This window comes from Mustela nivalis (genome assembly GCF_964662115.1).
Source record: "Mustela nivalis genome assembly, chromosome: 8".
Classification (NCBI taxonomy): domain Eukaryota; kingdom Metazoa; phylum Chordata; class Mammalia; order Carnivora; family Mustelidae; genus Mustela; species Mustela nivalis.
In genome coordinates, this window is record NC_139027.1 from 22,684,370 (window position 1) to 22,704,727 (window position 20,358).

General features: G+C 43.1%; 1 protein-coding gene across 1 annotated transcript in view; it reads right to left on the bottom strand.

The window, feature by feature from the left end:
- The window catches only part of ALK (ALK receptor tyrosine kinase), a 679,199-nt gene that overhangs the window by 172,482 nt on the left and 486,359 nt on the right, over positions 1 to 20,358 (bottom strand). Inside the window, exon 5 of the mRNA XM_082744992.1 lies at positions 7,626 to 7,753. Coding sequence (XP_082601118.1) covers positions 7,626 to 7,753 — 128 coding nt within the window. The remainder of the gene's footprint in view (positions 1 to 7,625; positions 7,754 to 20,358) is intronic.

Here is a 20,358-nt window from a genome sequence, read left to right on the forward strand (position 1 = left end):
CAGCTGATTTGTTTCTATGAATAGCACTTTCTCCATAAGAAACTGAGCAGCAGGGAGGGAGAAGTTATGTTTCTAGAGGCTTCAGGCCAAGGGAGCTCCAGATAGGTCCAGTAGCTCAGGGGATCATGTACAATGCATCTCCACAGCCCTCTTCTCATTGGACCCTCACGATGAAGGTCAATGTTGGGACCACCACTGACATATTGTTATTCCCGTTTTAAATAAAACAATCAGCGTGCCAATTCTGATAGAGAACTTTCATGTACCTTCTGATCCAAAGAGTTGATGAGACTCTCGTAAATAAAAGGTAGAAAGGGGACTTCAATCCCCCAATGGCTGGCTCAGGGCTCATTCTTATTTCTGAGAAAGACATGGGAACCAGTTCAGAAGAAGTTGATCTCTACAAATGGTGCATTTATTCAATATCTCTGGTGTGGATTCAGTGTAAGTTGTGGGCTGTCCTTTGGGGAGCAGTTTTGTGTGAAGTCGGATGGGATTTTAAGGCCACTACACCAAAACTTAGTCCGAAGACAGAAACAAGTTTATATTTGGTGTCACTGTGCATTCAGTTTAGTAAGTGCTTAGTAAATGTTTGTCGAATGAATGAGCAAATGCACGGGTGGGTAGATGGATGACTCTGCTACGTAGAGCATTTTCTGTTGGCAGCCCCAAGAGAGGGCTCCAGTAATCTCTGTTTTACAAGCATGGACTGAAGATCCTGCTGGAGTGCTGCTTGCTGTTGGAACAGAAAATGTCCAGGAGCCCAGGAGGGGCTGGATTGTACCCAGCTGGATTTTGGAGTCTACTCCAGAGGCTGATTGGTTCCACGTGGCTGGCCAAGACGAGAATCTGTTTGTTCAGCTTCTTTCATTTCTTCTTGTCCCCTTCTTGGCCTAAGGATGGCATTCTTGTCTGGCCATCATTGTCTTTGGTGGAATAGGAGATAGAGGGGACAGGCTGGGACATGCCACACATTTTTTTTTCTTTAAATTGGAAGTGTTTATACTAGCTCTTTATCTAGGATCTCAAAAGTAGGACCCAGTGAGATAAGAACTTGCTTTGTGTAGATGGGCCATCACCAAGGTGTATCAGCCTTGTACTTAGTCCTAATTGTTTAAGGAAGGTATAGGTATGTAACAATTTTTGGCTATCACGTGTTGTGTAAGCACAGAATGTTGTGATCATAAAGCTGGAATTAATAGTAGAGTTGAAAATCAGAATGTCCAGCAGTTCTCAAACTGTATTTTATGAAACCCCATGGTGGTGGTGGGGCAGTGGGTGTCAAGGGCTATGGAGCAAAAGTGGGTTCTGGACCCCCTGCCATCACTTCCCCTGGGCAGCTCTGTTTGCCTAATTTTATATACTGGATTTCTATCCAGGACTTTATTTGAATTAAGCATTCAGCCTCTAAAAAATGTTTGAAGTCCATAAATCCAGTTTAAATGCCAGCATTTTAGGCCCAGAGAGGTTAAGATCTTCACATCCCTGGCTCTTTCCAGACATGTGTTTTAATGTATCCGTGGGGGTGGGACTGCTTTTGACGCTGTGGATTCCTTCCCCTTCCTACACGGCCAAAGTTAATGAAATAACCCCTCATGGGGAACACGAGGATTATGACATCCTCTCTGCTGAGCAGATCAGAGGAGGTAATGTGTATGAAAGTAGCTCAGTAGGGTAAGAAACCAAGAGTGCTTCTTGTTGAGAAATCTGTTCGTGAGCTCAAAGTGGTTCTGACCCAGGAAATCTCAGATGTGATTCTTGTAGGTTCACGATACAGGATGGAAACCATGGGGACCGGCGGGAAAATGTATTTAGGCTCACACAGGTGTCATCTTCAGCTCCTTCATGTTCATGGACGGAGGGTGGAGGGGCCCACCAGCGGGCCAGTGGGCAGCGGTACACTTAAACTACCTCTGACCAACCAAGGCAGGGAGAGGGAAGTTCTGAATTAGCTTCTTAGAAAAACCAAGAACTTCAAACCATAAAAGACTCACTCTCAAAAAACAGACTGAGGGTTGCTAGGGGGAGGGAGGACGGGAGAGGGTGGTGGGGATATAGACATTGGGGAGGGTATGTGCTATGATGAGTGCTGTGAAATGTGTAAACCTGGCGATTCACAGACCTATACCTCTGGGGATAAAAATACGTTATATGTTTATTAATAAATAAATAAATAAATAAATTAAACACACACACACACACACACACACACACACACACACACAATCCCCCGAGAACTTGACAATCATGACATGAAGGTAGAAATCACATGGGACTGGGCCAGTCAGTCATTTAGTGTGTCAGAGTTTAAGGTAAATCACTGAGTGGTCTGTTCATTCAATTTCTACTGGTGAGCGAGGCAGAAGAGATGCTTTCCAGCAGGTAGCAGTAACACGCGGCAGAAGAGTATGGATGCTGGAGCAGATGACCTCTGCTCTAATATCAACTGTGAGACTTGGGATAAATTACTTAAGTCCCTGTGCCTCCATTTCCCCATTGATGCGCTGATAATGATAACACATACCTCATAGCACTGTTGTAAGGATGAAGTGAGTTACTATATGCAACAAGTGTAGAACAGGGCTTGGCACACAGAAGGTGTGAGATGGGTGTTTGCAAGAATGCATATTCTTTATTTTTTTTAAGATTTATTTTTATTTGTTTATTTATTAGAGAGAGAGGAAGCATACATGAGCAGGGAGTGCAGCGGAGAGAGAGGGAGAAGGAGAAGGAGAGAAGCAGACTCCCTGCAGAGCGTGGAGCCTGACACAGGGCTTGATCTTACCACCCCGAGATCATCCTGGGCTGAAATCAAGAGTCAGATGCTCAACTGACTGAGACACTCAAGTACCCTCCCCACCAGCTATGAGCTTCTCAGAGGCGCAGTGTTTTTCAAATCTTTTTCAAGAAGCTAGTCCTGCCCTTTTTGACATGTGTTTTTCTATTGGCTCCTCTGAACATGAGCCATCCTGGTGAGTGTCCTGCACAGTTCTATTGCTTTGGACTGTCTGATAAAGACAGTTCTTTGTCAATGGATGAAGGGTTCCCTAGATAGAATAGGGAAGGGTTCCCTGTTCCCTGGTCATTGCCACATGGCAATGTGTGAAGGATGGGTAGTGATATCAGGGAGACCAGCTGGCTACTGTCAGAGTCCACGACTGCACAACAAAGGCCTGGGAAAATTATGTTGCTGAGGAAATGAAATCAGAAGGATACATTCAAGAGACAGCAACAGTAGCATCTAGATAGAACAGGGAAGGGTTCCCTGTTCCCTGATCATTGCCACATGGGCAATGACCTCTTTAGGGATGTGGTCCCTGGTCTCTTTAGGCATGGGTCTCTGGGGGCTGATATCCTTCGCATCACTGCCAAATATACATACTGGCTTTTTTACGAGTAGGGAAAGACCTCGTCTAAGCAATTTCCACCTATTGCTACCTTTTTTTGGCAGGAGTAGGGTAATAGCCCAAAGCTATAAAAGCAGGAGCCGCATTTATCAATTGATTGATTAACTAACAATCAGTCAACCAGTATTTAAGTAGTATTTTCTATGTGTTTAGCACTGTGTTAACTGTCCCCTGGGGAAATAAAAGAAATATAAGACAAGATGCCAAACCTCAAATTAGGGCCCCAAAATGACTAACTGGGAAGTAATTGTAAAACAACTACTAAATTTAGATGTAGAGAGCAAAGTATTCAGAGAAGAATTTCTATGGCTGTGAGTGATGTTCTGGAGGGTTTGGGCCCTATATTGGATCCTAAGTGATGAATCTGCATTCAAAACAGAAGGGACCAAGCTGGTTTTCTATAGACTGTATCAGTCTGACTAGAGGGCCAGGGATGTGGGAGAACAGAAGGCATAGCATTGGACAGGTACTGAGACCAGATTGTAAAGCTTAGAAGTCAGGCAGAGACACAGGGAGCTTTCCAGGCAGGACTGAGCAGTAGCAAAAATACCAATGTCAGAGTCAAGAAGGCCTTGATGTCACTTTCAGTTCTACCACCAGCCAGCTGGCTGATCTCTAGCCCATCACTTTACTGGACCCAGGAATGAGTGAGAGGGCCCAGTAGCCCCCATATTTCTGATGTGGGAGGCAATGAGAAGTTACTGAGGTCTCATGAAAGTGCCACACGGAAAGAAAATTTGTGGCAATGTGTGAAGGATGGGTAGTGATATCAGGGAGACCAGCTGGCTACTGTCAGAGTCCACGACTGCACAACAAAGGCCTGGGAAAATTATGTTGCTGAGGAAATGAAGTCAGAAGGATAAATTCAAGAGACAGCAACAGTAGCATCTAGATAGCAACGGATAGGATGAAAAGCACCCACAAGTCTAGAGCCCAGGGCTTGCTCATTTGGATATAGGAATAAGAGAATGAGTCAAAGATAATTCTAAGATTCTGGCAACGAATTTAAAACCCCAGCCTCTAGGCACTCAGTAAGCTGACAGAACACTGTGGACAAAAACATCGGCTTGGTGGTCAGACTGACTTGGGATTGAGTTTGGTTCTATCTTTCCCTAACTGAATGATCTGGGCAAGTTTTTGAAACTTCCATGAGCTTCAGATTCCCCACCTATAAATGAGGACAACAAACCTGCTTTATAGCATTATGGTAAAGGTCACAGGAAATAACACACTTAGAAGGATCAGCACATCCCTTTGCACATGGTAAGGGTTCTGTTGACGTTGGCTTTTATTGCTTCTTAAGTGAGCAGTTATTAAGCGTTACACACTATGATAGCTGTCAGGATTCAGAGAGGAAAGAGGCAGGGCCTCTGCCCTGATGACACCCACAGATAAGTATCATCTCCTCTGCAGGGAGAATTGTCCCAACATCCCTGTAAGGCTTCTCTGGATAACTAAAATGGCGCCTCTCTTTACGTAGGTGAAGGAAGAGTTGTAGAGTTCTACAGATGTGTCTCCTTTCATATTCTGCCTGTGTCTTATCAGGGAGGGACAAAGTTACTATCAGAAAATAGACCTGGCATTCTGTAGACCTCTTTATAACATGGGCTAATATACTACCATCCCTGTTCACCCCCTCAAAGATAATATCCCTCTCTCCTTATCTCTTTCCTTTCATGACCTGATCAAAGCAATACATCAGAAAATGCAGACATTTGTCTGCATCAAATAAGCCTTGAGCGTACCTCTGAAATAACTCTTCCCATTTAAAAATGTGAGTGTAGCTTTAGGATGCTTCTTATGTTTGCAACTTGTCCACACCAACTGATGTGCACCTGAAATTGTTCCACGATGGGAAGGAGAATTATATGTTCTCAGGAAACACAGGAGTCCCTTTGTTTTTCTCTGCTCTGTGCTTTACACATTCACACTTATCTTTTCATAGCCACTGGTGGCCACAGGAATCCAAATCAGAGAAGGAGTGCAGAGAACGTCTGCTTCTCCATGGAGACAATCTGTTCTTAGACATGAGCCTCTGATGGAAGGTAGCTGGGACGAGAACTTTCCTGAGTCTCTTGGCCAATTTACCTTCTCTACAGAATTAGAAACAGATTTCTCTTCTCCTCCCTCTAAGAGATTGTCCTGCCAGAAGACATACTTTTTGGATCATTAAAGAAAGTTAGAGACAGCAACTCTCTTGCTTTCATAAGGGTAGAGAGGCAGACAAGAAACAGGTCTTTGAAACACTACAATAAACTCACTGCAAATGCAACATAAGATTCAGAGGAAGAATTCTGGAGGTGAAAGGGAGTTGTAGGGGGGAGGGAGGAAAAATGTGCATAACTGGTTGAGAGCCTTGACTCAGAGGTATGAAGAATTTTTGCAGGAGGATGGGCTGGGCCTGATAGCTGAGGTTTTGTAGTCTCTTATTCCCTTTTCCTGCCATTGCTCAAATCAGAATAGGCCAGTTTGAGGAACGGATACCTTCTCTCCGTCACATTCCTGTTAACTGGCTCCATTTCAACAGGTGGCCTCTTTGGGACGGTACACAGATTCTTGACATCAGCAAGGATTGATGATGTCCAGAGCCATCAACTTTGTGGATATGGAAATATTTGTACAAGCTCCTGGCTTTCTCCCAAATCACATGCTTCTTATACATTGCCTCACATCACAGGTTAACCACCTTTTCAACTAGAACTGAAGTTCAATCTATCACATTATGATTATTTTTCTTTTTTCTCACACATAAAACCGTTTTCTTTAAAGGGGAAAAAAAAACCACTTTGTGAAAGTTCTTGCAAGACTAGCAATGAGTGAAGAAGCACAGCAGTACAGGAAACTGGGTGGTCAGGGATCTCTTGGGGGAGTCCCCTTTGTATAGCATCTTTAAGAGGCCCAAGATTCAAAGCTGGGCCTCTACATGCAATAGATTTCTGTGTGTTATGAGCCTTCATGGTTGTTCATGAACCGTCTAAATTGAGAATTTCGGTCTAGGAGCACCATAAGCTTCCTTCCTTTCCATACTTCACTCTTGGTCCTCTCAGACCACAGATTCCACGGCACACAGAAGAGCTCCCTTCCCTCTGAACCTCTGGGCAGAGGCAGGGCCAGAAGAGCAGCAATAATGAAAAGAACTTCTTCCTGAAGATCTGTATAATTCAAGCCCATCTCCTAAATCTTCCACATGTGGGAACCAATAAAGGATGTTTAATGTTATGACCCTAGGTCTTCTGGACAATCAAGCAAAGGTCAACCTTATGTATCTATGGATGATTGATTTTCCCCTATTTACCAATCAGACTTGAAGCATTGTCTAATGAAAGATACATAGGTGATCTTGAAAACAAGAGTAGAAGGTCAAAAACTCTTTAGAGGGTGGGGGAATAAGCTTATCAAAAACCTATAAAGATATAATTACTGTGATTGAGTATTGCATTCAGTTCAGAGTTTCCTTGCAACAAATGCAAAAAGAAAAAAACCCCAACAAATTATTCTTCAGGAGACAGCTGCTTTTTCTTGGTAACAAATCTTGAACATGAGAATTACGCAAAAGGAATTCAATGACAGAGCAGATCGTGCCTTAATGGTATTTACAAAATAAGCAGAAGATTTCATATATAACCATTTCTCAAGTCACCCCTTAATAGTAGCAGGAATCAAGTCATTAAAAATACTTAGTCATAAACTTTGCCTCAGGAAAAAGAAGTAAAATGATCACCATCAAGTTGGTGGGGTAAGGAGTGGGTAGAAATACAAGTGAAAGAAAAATGGTAGAATGTTGGTAATCTTTGAAACTGGGTTGAGGGTATATGTGGGGCACTGCACTGTTCTATTTATTTGCATACATTTGAATTTTTCACAATAAAAAACCCAACCCAACTCAACCCAACCCAACCCAAACCAAACCAAACCAAAACAACATAGCTGAAAGCATCTGGCAGCCAGAGAAGGTACGATGATACATTCTCTAACAAAGACTATATCCTGTTTGATGATGTTTTAAGGTAAGTAGGTCTAAATAATGTTATATTTAATCTTTGAAAGTTGATCAGCTGGGCTGTGGAGCACTTGGCTATGCACAGAACCAGCCCCATGGCCCTGTACACTTTACTAGATCAGCAAGCACATACCCAGCTAATTGTGCTGGCAGGTTATGGACATACTTAAAAGACAGCAAGCTCTCAAGGAGGGGAGGAGAAAGCCAGATTCAGATACCTTCACTGCAGTTCTTCAGGGCAAAGAAGTCCACCGCAGACAAGCTTCGGTTTCCACTCGAGATGTATTCCAGGGCCACTCGGAAGGGATTCTCTGGGCGTCCAATTCTCCCCTGAAGCACCGTCCATCTGGTCACATTGGGAAGCAGAGGGGAAGAGCAGAGAGAAACAGTGATGAGAGGCAGACCCAATTTGTGCAGAGATTCTGTAGTGATTTCTGGGTCCACTCTTTGTGGACACCACCAGATGCAACCCTAAGAGGTTCTGAGAACGACAACTCTGACAGCAACACAAATGTTTCCTTTTTGTCCAGCTAACCCAGAGACCCGCTCCTCAAACCCACTGTAGCCACTGGGGTTTCTTTCGATATTCTTTTAGGCAACTGCAGACCTTCAGGCTGCTTTAGTAGTTAATCTGACAGGAAGAGAATATATGTACTTAAGAATCTGCAGGGCACCAGGGTGACTCAGTTGGTTAAGTGGCTGCCTTCGGCTCAGGTCACGGTCCTGGAGTTCCAGGATTGAGACATGCATTTGGCTCCCAGCTCTGCAGGGAGTCTGCTTCTCCCTCTAGCATTTTCCCCTCTCATGCTCTCTCCTGCTCTCTCTCACACACTCTCTCTCTCAAATAAATAAATAAAATCTTAAAAAGAAAAAAAAAATCTGCTGGCAGAGTGAAGGGATACTCTTCAAAAACATGTATCAGTGTACCTGTTATTATCTTTAGAAAGAATTTTGGCTTTCAGAATTTATTCTGATCCCAAAGTCTCATAACCCTTGAGTTTGCTCTGTGGTCACTTACGGGAAGCAAGCAAGGGCTATTTATTTACTTTAGAAAAATTAGAGTGCACCGAAGCATGTATTTTGGGGGGAAAAGGTACCTAAGATTGGTATGAACTCTGCAAAAAGGTGCAAACAGAAGAAGATAGAAGAAGGTCGAACAGTGAGCTCCACAGCCATCTATGATCAAGGATACGGACACTGCTGGAGAGCAAAGAATAAGCTGAATGAACATTTTTTACACCTCACTCATGCTATTAACCTCTTAGAATAACCTCCTGTCACTGATTGAAACATCAAATTTACTTTCCGCCATTGATTCAGGTTTTTTAAAACATATATAGTTATGTCGACATTTTGTGTGGTGAATGGAAATAACCTGGACTACTTCATATTTTTTTTCCTTTAAAAAACAGTTTTATTGAGGTATGATTGACATACGATCAATTGCATGTCCTAAAAATGCATAGTTTGGTGAATTAAAGGGTATGATTTGATGAGGTCTGATATATGTATACACCCATAACCCCCTCACAGTGTTTCATAGTATCCTACCACGATGTAAGGTCTGCGGTAGGCTGGCCAGTACAAGTGCAAAGGAATTTAGGGAAGATTCACTTTCTGTTAAAACAAACAAACAAACAAACATTTAAAGCACCCATTCCCTGCAAGGTATAAAGTGATGCTCAACATAAAAAAAAATATTAAAGATCCAACCATTCAGCAAAGTTGGCAAAGGAAACTAAAAGTCACCCAGAAGGTCATTATCTAGAGATAACCATAGTCAACACCCCAGTGTAGCCTTTTATTTACACTTTTATGCAAATGAGACCGTCTCCCGTGTGCTCAACGTGACTGGACTTTGCCGTTCAGTGGTATGTCAGGAGATGAGAAAAACAGACCATGTGATGAGTTCAATGATTGCAATTTTAATGATTTGTGTACTGCTTCTGAGTTTTCCTCTTTGCGATCGCACTGAGGCTAGCCTTGTGCACTTCTGTAAATACTGCCTTAGGACAAATTCGTAGAGCCCAAGTTCAAGTGCATGCACACTGGAAAGTCTGAGCATATTGTCAGTCCTCCAGCAGTGCCTCAGAGAGCCTGTTTCTCCATCTGCTTGTTAACACTGGATCTCATCTCATCTTTCCCGTCTCTGCTGCCTTTAGGTGATGAAGGCATTGCCTAAGGCAGTCCGTGGTCTTTCAGTGGGGCGCCCCTGTTTGGAGTCTCCAGTCCTGCCACGTTGCGGGGCACGCAGTGGGAATCTGCTGAGCGAAGGAGGTAGTTTTGTTCTCTAACTATGCTCTTCTGTAGTTAATTCAGATCACCGGAGCCAATGCCTCAGCCATTTCATACAAGTGTATTAAGTTTCCCCACAATAGACGCTGTAGAAGGGATTATTGCTGTTGTAAAGTTTGTTCCCTGTTACGGTACCCAGCAGGATTTCTATCCAAAATAAAACCGGTGCACTTGAATAAGCAAAAGGAGGCCTTTCGTTTAAATGTGGAGCTGTCAAAGAAATAAATACATGAAAAGAAAATGTAAACGTGGGGTTCTTAAGAAAACAAAGAGAGCAGAATTTTTCTTGTCCTTCTGAAAAAATAATGAACCCTATTTTTGAGGAAAGATGGTAGAGAAACGCCTGACTATTCACAGTCTGCCAAAATTGTAGCTCTCTGCTGCAAGGAATGATGGATTTTAATTCCAGGTACACTGTGGCCCTTGACAATGATTTCCATTTCTATATTGGCACTAGCCCTCTGGATAAATGTGTCAAGAGTTTTAGGAATTAGTTTCTGAGTTACGGATGCAATAACTTTTGTCTGAAATTCTCTGGCCTCCCATAGTTTACGGCTGCAGCTTTAATAACTTTCAAAGCAGTTGCCAAACATGTATTTTATGACCAGGGAAGTTGGGACAAGAAAAGGGCAAGCTTGTACCTAGGGTCAGTTTTGTTTAAGAGACAGCAGAAACCCCAGGAAAAGCAAAGGCAAGTCTCTTTTCTTTCTGACTCCATTTTCTTTGCTCATATCCCAGCACTCATGAAACTCCTGTATCCGGGTTCTGTTTCCCTTTTTGGCTGCGGCAACTCTACTTGTGTTTGCGGGAGGATGGGTTATGTTCTGACCTAGATCCTCCTAGAGACCAACGGGCAGCTGTGTCCATGGGCTGGGGATTTGTGGCTGTCTTAGCCCTGGTGCGCCAATCGATCAATGTGACAGTGTGGGGGGTCCATCTGGATTCTGGGAAGCCAGAAAGACTGAATGGCCAGCCTGTCACCATCCATTATCTTCCAGTTGTCTCTCTAGGGTTCTCCACTTCCAGTTTTGGCTCTGCCCCTCAAGTATCTGATGACTTTGAACAAGGCCCTTTACTCTGAATGCCTGAAATTCTGCACGTTTTCTGATCCATGTATTCTCAACCAGAGAAAGTGTCTCCAAATTTGTGTGAATTTGCCAAGGGGAAAAACAAACAAACAAAAAACCAAACAAACTAGACCACACATTTTTGCTGAGTGGTTATCTCATACTGAATAAATTAGAATTCATGGAAAAAAAAAGTTAGGAGGGCTGTTTGTTTTGTGAATATCAAGGTCCATTTTTTTTTTTAAAGATTTTATTTATTTATTTGACAGAGAGAGATCACAGTAGACAGAGAGGCAGGCAGAGAGAGAGAGAGAGAGGGAAGCAGGCTCCCTGCTGAGCAGAGAGCCCGATGCTGGACTCGATCCCAGGACCCTGACTGAGATCATGACCTGAGCCGAAGGCAGCAGCTTAACCACTGAGCCACCCAGGCACCCATCAAGGTCCATTTTTGACCTGGAGACTAAAAATAATAGATAGAAAGGCCACTCAGTTGGGAGCTGAGTCCTGGGTTCTGGTTTTGTATCTGCACAGGTTAGGGTAAGTTCCTGTACCTCCTTGGGTTTTAGTTTCTTTGTTAACAAAATGCAAGGATTGAATCAAAAGTTCTCCAGGGTCCCTTACTGATCTGGTGCTTATACTTCTCCAGCAATTTGTAGGAGGCCTAGTGACGAAACTTTCTGAAAGCCCTGAAAGCTGTAATGCACAAATAATGTTCTACAGAAGGTGGAAGAAATGATTAGTCAAAGAATTATAGATTTACACCTATAAAGAGATGAAGTTCCAGCCCTTCAGAGAAATGGAGCAACTTGCCCAAGGTCACACCTTTGGTGACCTGAATACCAAAGGTCAAAGTCAAGTATATTATTGTGCCCAGATTACAAGGACAAGAGACAAGGCAACCTATGGTTCAGTCTGTATATTCAGTCACCACTCCATATCACTGGAATCCTGAAAACAAAAAGGGAGATGTCTACTTTGCATTATTAGAAGAATCACCAGTTTGGGTTTTAAGGATACACAGGCAGGCCACATAGTAAAATATATCATCAGAAAATGCACACACAAACCAGAAAATCCTAAGAAGCTCTGACATGGTCAGGGGCATCGTCAGGTCTCTGCCCACTCCATACCAGGTGAGTTTGTACATGTTTAAAGGAAATCATCAGCACATCTGATGTGAAGCAAGCTGCTGATGAGACTGAAGGGTCAGCATCCGTGACTCACAGAGGACGGAGGCACAGAGTTATTTAAAGTGAGGGGGAAGGGGAAATTTTTGATAGCCTCTGAGGACTATACAGAGCAGTTGATAAGAGAGAGGAATGTGTGTTACTTTGCTGCTGTGTGCTATTCTAAAGGGTGTGATATTGACATGGGGTTGGCTCCCAAATTAAGCCTTGGAACCCTACTTGCTATTCAATGGGATGCCTTTCTGAGATGGTTTTAGTTGTTGGAATGTCCTGAGGCCTGGAGTCAGTTCTCAGCTCCACTACCAACTTAGCTAAGGGAACTTTGGCAAATAATTTAACTTCTCTGATCTTCAGTTTCCTCAGTTTTTTTTTTTTTAAGGTTTTGTTTATTTATTTGACACACAGAGAGAAATCACAAGTGGCAGAGAGGCAGGCAGAGAGAGAGGGGGAAGTGGGCTCTCTGCCGAGCAGAGAGCCTGATGCGGGGCTCAATCCCAGGACCCTGAGATCATGACCCAAGCCGAAGGCAGGGGCCCAACCCACTGAGCCACCCAGGAGCCCCCAGTTTCCTTAGTTTTAAGATGGAAATCATAATGTTTAGCTCACTGGACTGTTGTGAGGATTTGTCAGAAGGAGGTATGCAAAGGAACATCCTTTTGGGAATCTCAATAGCGGAAGCTATTTTTATAGAAGACCACAGCTTTCTTTATGGAATGGCACTGGTCCATGAAACTATCAGCATCTCCACTCATCTACAAGACTCAAGGGGGAAAGGAACGTAGGAAAAAGAAAGGGAGAAAAGCATTTGTAATTTATTAATAGCAGACACCCTATTTATTTAAGCCAGAAAAGAAGTTTTCATTTTTAAACAGATCTTCATGTGTTAAGCACAGCCCAAAGAAACTGTGTTGAAATACCCATACAACAAAACATATTAGTGACTACAGCAGGAGGTCAACATTCTGTGCACAGCTCTCCAGGGGGACTGATCTCACTTTACAGTAAAAGCCTCTTATTTACTTTTCTGTCTTCTTGGGGCATGCGGAAAGATGCCTTGTGTCTAGATGTTGGTTAGAACTTGTTGGATTGAATTCCATTTCTCAGGTATTTTTTGGAGTTTTGTTGCACACTAAAAAAAGTATTAAATGCTCTGGGGTTCCTAAGGGTTTAGGATTTAGCTTGGCACTCTTGGAACTCACAGACTAGTGAGAAAGAGTAAGTAAATACCAACATTTATAGTGAATGGCAGTATAGAAAACTGAGTGAGTGGCATAGGCATTATGTACATTTAAAGCTTAGAGGGCAAAGTGATGTCCCAGGTTGGGTGATCATGAGAGGTGTAACTTGAGGATGGGTTATGGAGGGCAGGAATTGGGAAAAGGGCAATGCAGAAAGAGAGGTTGGTATGGGCACATGAGAAGAGGCCATATAGACTGTGTGTTCTGAGAACAGGAGGTCTAGGCTGCCTGGAGTCAATGGTTTCAATTGGTCTATATAGGAAGGAGATCCCCTAGTCTTTCACACTCCTCCATAAAGTTAAGAGTAGTAGGTCATTCATCATTGTGTCTCTAGATGCCATATTTGTTGAACAAGAGAACAAATACATGAACACATTTCTGTTAAATCAGACAAGATTATGACATTCTTGGATAAAAGTTGTGTTTTAGTGGAGCTGAGTTCATCTGAAAGTTCCTGTCAATTCATTATTCATTAGCTATCGTCCATTCAGCTAATAATGATGCCTTCCCTGTAAGGAGGAATCTAAGGACTGGGAAAGTTTGGAGGTTGAGGGATGTTTGCAGGTTGCTTCATCCCATAGCTCTTGGCTCCCCATTTCCTCACAGGTCCATTCTTTAAAGGGGCAGGGCCATGGGAAGCAGCTGTCAAATTAGCTCTTACTCAAGTACCCAAGAACCCAAGAAGGGACTCAGAGAATTAAAGTAATTGAGACATGGAGGGATCTGGGTGCTCCACTAGAAGAGGTCCTGTCTGGTGTGGGAATGTCCTCTACAAGGCAGGTCAACCTTACGCCAAGTCACTGTGTATATCAATGAGAGCAGCAACAGCAGTTACTATTATTGGAGGCCTCTAGCATACTCTGCTTCGAGCTGAGTTGTAAAGGTTTATATATTTACTTGAGAGAGAGAGAGAGAGCTCATGAGTGGAGGGAGGGACAGAGGAAAAGGGAGAGGGGAAGCAGACTCCCCACTGAAGAGGAAGCCCCATGCAAGGCTCTATCTCCCAACCAGGAGATCACAACCTAAGCCAAATCCAAGAGTCGGCTGCGTAGCTGACTGAGCCACCCAGGTGTCCTCCCAGCTGAGGTTTAAACTCAGTTTAAATGGAGCACGACTCCATTAGTCTTTAGGTACACTATCTGAAACTGCCCTTTTAAGCTTCTTGAGGTTGGAAACTGGGTCTTCCTGAGGCTTTGTTCTCACTGCTGGCCCTGGTGAATACAACGTGGGCCAGAAGCCAAAAGATGTGGTCATCTGCATGTTCTGCAGTGGTCATGAAAGCAGATTCACCCATGTGGTGACCAGGCCCCTTGCCAAGACAGCCAAACCCCTGGGTTAAGCAGAGGATGATGGGAGCCACATAAATTAAACAACCAGCATGTCCCTATCTGGTAGAGCTCAGTGCCACAACTATCATCATTAGTGAGTGTAGCATTGTCGAGGCTCAGGCCTTGTTGCTGACATTCCTTCGTGTGTCTCTCTGCTAAGACTCTCTTGACGAGTGTCCAGGCGTGCGTGTGAAGGTGTGAAGATTCTTGAGAAACAAGAAACTGAGCCTGTGGGAGTTCGTCTAGATCAATACAGGAAAAAAAAAAAAAAGCCAATTGCACTTTTCTCCCTCATCTTATCCTAAAGAAACACACACACACACACACACACACACACACACACAATTACCTTTCAAATTTTCCTTAAAATATACCTTAAATTCTGCAGCAAATATAAACCATTCAGCACTATTTTTTATCGTTTCCATTAAATCAGCCTGCATTTAGAGCATTTTTTATGGGAGACAGCAGGGGAAAAAATGCCAGATCAATGTAAATTTTAGTGGAAGTCCTTTGTTGCTTATTAATTTTCTGTAATAATACTAGTAAGACTTGGTATGGGGCATGGGGTCTTTTATTCAGGCACCCTTGGCTTTCTTATTCCTTTGCCCTTTACAGCTTCCTCAGAGTTAGACGGATGTGCCCTGGGGAGGATCAGGTCTGGGTCGAAATGAGGTTTCAGGTCGATTCTGGAATGTGGCTCCCACTGGCCCATGGTGGCAAAGAGCTGCCTGGAGGCCAAGAGTGGCTTATGTCTCTGCTAGAGCAAAGGGGGTACTCACTGGGGCCCCAGGAGGACTTGGTTGAGAACTTAGCATTGGCAGCTGCAGAGTGGTTTTGGTTTACATCAGACATGCTGTACAGGTGACAGGGGTCTGGAAGTTTGCCGGGCTTTCCTGGATTGGGGGCCAAGAAAATGTTCCCAAGCTTGTTTCTCCTAATTCCTCCATCAAGCTTTTGAGCAAAGAAAAAATGAATAGGCTCCTTATCCTGACCTCCCTTTAGCGTCTTCTAATTTTCCTCCCTCCTTCCCTTTTTCTTCCTTTCGAGGAAACATATTAAGACCACAAACTCTGGAGCCAGATTTCCGGTTTTATCATTTCTATTCTGTCTCTTTTTGCCTGTGACCTTTGACCAGGTACCTAACCCAGCATGTCGGTGCCAGTGTTCTGTCATTAAGACGTGGGGATAATAATAGAACCTTCCAGAGGTGCTGGGCAGACGGCACGAGTTAAGACATGGGGGGCACTCAGCTGACACCCCTTGTGTTCATGTTTCTCTTCTCTCCTAAACCCAGGGTGGCAGATGACCTTTCAGGGAGAGACCTTAGAAGAAAGTGGGATAGGAAACTGACCATGTGGTGGGATTTGGGAAATTTGGAGTGAGACTTCCACCCCAGAATACCAGGATTTTTGAGGCCTCTTCCATTCCCTCCTGGGCAGGCGAAGAGGCAAAATGTACAAATGCAGATATTCCAGGGAGCATGTGCTCAGCGCTTGGTGGGTCTATGCACATGTTTATTTAAGTTCTTTGTCTTTCCAGAAGGGACTTAAGGGAGACCATAAATAAAGCTGTTTTACTTTATCTCATTTAATATTCACAATAAATTCATGAGACAGAGAGTATCACCCCCCATTTCATAAGTAAGAAAATTGAGGCTCAGAGAGGCTTACACAACTTGCTCATGTAGTAAATGGTAAGAAGTGATATGAACCCGAGACACTTTATCTCAAAACGCTCACGCTTCCCACTACATGGCACACAGGTTTACATTTATGCTAAACGTAAATGATTAGAAAGGCTTTTTAGTGGGTTGAGGGTGGTTAGTCCCTGAAGAACAACGGTGTGCAGCAAAGGATGCATCCAAGAAATATTTTGGCTTCTTTTAGATGTTGCCCCAGACTAACCTATTCCTCCCCTCTTCAGACCCCAGATCATTCTTTTTTTTTTTTTAAATGATCTCAAGACACATTTTTATTGTGACAGGAATTGACTATCTTTGTGTGTTGTAGCCAGGAATTAGGCTGTCAACTGAGTAGCCTACACAGGATGCAGGAAGCCTGGATATGTTTTTCATACTTCTATGACAAATCATCTAAAACAAAATAGAAATTACTCTGTTTATGACCTCTTCTGTTATACATAGAAGAAATACAAAACTAATTACATGAAATCAGGGAACACTTTTTACTCACTTTCAGAGTTTAGTCCAAATATTCTCAGAGTTACACCATTTATTCCAATTAAAAATATATTATTATTTTACCCTTTATATACACACTATTTTTTTTTACTTACAACAGTATGTTTTTCTGTATATTAATTACTGAAATAGCCTAAATTAAAATAATCAGGTGACTTAAGTAAGTGTTTTGCAAAATTTTTGTATTTGGCTGAAATTATGTTGTACCTGGCAATTCTCAAAATTTTTTTAATATTTATTTTTATTTATTTTTTAAATAATATTTAAATATTAAAGAAATATTTAAAAAATATTTCTTTTCAGCGTAACAGTATTCATTGTTTTTTCACCACACCCAGTGCTCCTTGCAATCCATGCCCTCTATAATACCCACCACCTGGATCCCCAACCTCCTACCCCCCGAGCAGATCATTCTAATCCCGGTTGGAATACGCAGGCTTGTGGGAGGCAGGCACCCACATGGTCCCTCGTTGAGATGCTTTCCTTCATTCTCTATAACAGGCCAGGAAGGGGAGATGGAGTCTACCTCTACTGAGCTAGCTCCTGAATCATGAGGAGTGTAGACTGGTCATAGCCACAGCTGTTAGGAAAACAATGGTCGAAGAAGTGTTCCTGACTGGATGCCATGTGACCAATCTGCTTGCTGGGTTAGCCCAATCTCTGCATTGCACATTCAGCAGAACCCCCCTGTGCCTCCTGGATGTTCCCGCTAACCTTTCAAGACTCCTCCAGTTTCTACTCCCATTGCCTGAGTTAGACGCCTACGGAGAGTCAGTTAGGCTTGTTCCCAAGCCTGTTGATGCCAGCTGTGCTCGTTCAGCTGACACAACACGAGCAAGAAAAATCTGAATTTCTTTGTAAAGATGGATAGTGATAAATCACTACAGATAACTGCTGTTTAAATTGGTATTATATATTGGGCAACAGAAAAGATCGGGGGAAAAAAATCTTTAAAATCGAGAAGTTTTCAGGTTATTTCCCAGGTGTTTTAAAATTATTTCCGTTTTAGAGGAACTGAACCTGAAAATCATGGATGTGGTGTTGTGGTGTCATGAACACTTTATGACAAGACAAAGCAGGACTCCAGGCAACAGGCCCATATTGGAAGCAAAGGCCTTGGCCCTACATCAAGAGGTTAGTGACTGAGCAGGTATCTAGAAGTCATAAGGAAAGACAAATGTTTAAGGATGTCATTTGATTCACAAGCAACTATTGGTCCCAAGTTTGTTGTCTAAAGGGCTTCTTTCCTCTCGGTTCTATTAAAAAAAAAAAAATGGGTGGGAGGAGTCAAGATGGCGGAGAAGTAGCAAGCTGAGACTGCTTCAGCTAGCCGGAGATCAGCTAGATAGCTTATCTAAAGATTGCAAACACCTGAAAATCCATCGGCAGATCGAAGAGAAGAAGAACAGCAATTCTGGAAACAGAAAAACAACCACTTTCTGAAAGGTAGGACCGGCGGAGAAGTGAATCCAAAGCAACGGGAAGATAGACCCCGGGGGGAGGGGCCGGCTCCCGGCAAGCAGCGGAGCAACCGCGCACAAAATCAGGACTTTTAAAAGTTTGTTCCGCTGAGGGACATCGCACCAGAGGCTAAACCGGGGCGAAGCCCACGCGGGGTCAGCGTGGCCTCAGGTCCCGCAGGGTCACAGAAGGATCGGGGGTGTCTGAGCTTGCGGGTATTGGAACGGGAAAGCCGGCTGCAGAGACAGAGCCGACAGTAAGCTCACAGCTCGGTGTTACCTTGAACCGGTCGCAGGCTCGGTGAGCTCGGAGCGCGGCCGGAGGTCAGGCAGACGGGAGTAACTGGGCGCTGTTCTCTGAGGGCGCACTGAGGAGTGGGGCCCTGGGCTCTCGGCTCCTCCGGGCCGGAGACCAGGAGGCCGCCATTTGTATTCCCGTCCTCCGGAACTCTACGGAAAGCGCTCAGGGAACAAAAGCTCCTGAAAGCAAACCCGAGCGGATTATTCACCCCGGCCCCGGGTAAGGGCGGTGTAATTCCGCCTGGGGCAAAGACAGTTGAGAATCACTACAACAGGCCCCTCCCCCAGAAGATCAACAAGAAATCCAGTCGAGACCAAGTTCACCTACCAAGGAGTGCGGTTTCAATACCAAGAAGAGCAGCAGAATTCCAGAGGAAGAGAAAGCCAAGCACGGAACTCATGGCTTTTTTCCTGTGATTTTTTTTAGTCTTGCAGTTAATTTAATTTTTTCTTTTTCATTTTTTTTTTCTTTTTTTCTTCTCGCCTTCAGGTAAAAATTTTTTTTTTTAACTGTTACCTTTTTCTTTTTTAACGATTTTTTACTAGTTTATCTAATATATATTTTTTTTCTTTTTTACATTTTTCTCAGGTGTTTTCTTTTTAAAAAAAAATTTTTTTTCTTTTCTTTTCTTTTTTCTTTTTTTTTCTTTCTTTCTTTTTGAACCTCTTTTTATCCCCTTTCTCCCCACTCACGATTTTGGATCTCTTCTAACTTGGTTAAAGCATATTTTCCTGGGGTTGTTGCCACCCTTTTAGTATTTTACTTGCCCCTTCATTTACTCTTATCTGGCCAAAATGACAAGACGTAAAAATTCAACACAAAAAAAAAGAACAAGAGGCAGTACCGAAGGCTAGGGACCTAATCAATACAGACATCGGTAATATGTCAGATCTAGAGTTCAGAATGACAATTCTCAAGGTTCTAGCCGGGCTCGAAAAAGGCATGGAAGATATTAGAGAAACCCTCTCGAGAGATATAAAAGCCCTTTCTGGAGAAATAAAAGAACTAAAATCTAACCAAGTTGAAATCAAAAAAGCTATTAATGAGGTGCAATCAAAAATGGAGGCTCTAACTGCTAGGATAAATGAGGCAGAAGAAAGAATTAGTGATATAGAAGACCAAATGACAGAGAATAAAGAAGCTGAGCAAAAGAGGGACAAACAGCTACTGGACCACGAGGGGAGAATTCGAGAGATAAGTGACACCATAAGACGAAACAACATTAGAATAATTGGGATTCCAGAAGAAGAAGAAAGAGAGAGGGGAGCAGAAGGTATACTGGAGAGAATTATTGGGGAGAATTTCCCCAATATGGCAAAGGGAACGAGCATCAAAATTCAGGAGGTTCAGAGAACACCCCTCAAAATCAATAAGAATAGGCCCACACCCCGTCACCTAATAGTAAAATTTACAAGTCTCAGTGACAAAGAGAAAATCCTGAAAGCAGCCCGGGAAAAGAAGTCTGTAACATACAATGGTAAAAATATTAGATTGGCAGCTGACTTATCCACAGAAACCTGGCAGGCCAGAAAGAGCTGGCATGATATTTTCAGAGCACTAAACGAGAAAAACATGCAGCCCAGAATACTATATCCAGCTAGGCTATCATTGAAAATAGAAAGAGAGATTAAAAGCTTCCAGGACAAACAACAACTGAAAGAATTTGCAAACACCAAACCAGCTCTACAGGAAATCTTGAAAGGGGTCCTCTAAGCAAAGAGAGAGCCTACAAGTGGTAGATCAGAAAGGAACAGAGACCATATACAGTAACAGTCACCTTACAGGCAATACAATGGCACTAAATTCATATCTCTCAATAGTTACCCTGAATGTGAATGGGCTAAATGCCCCTGTCAAAAGACACAGGGTATC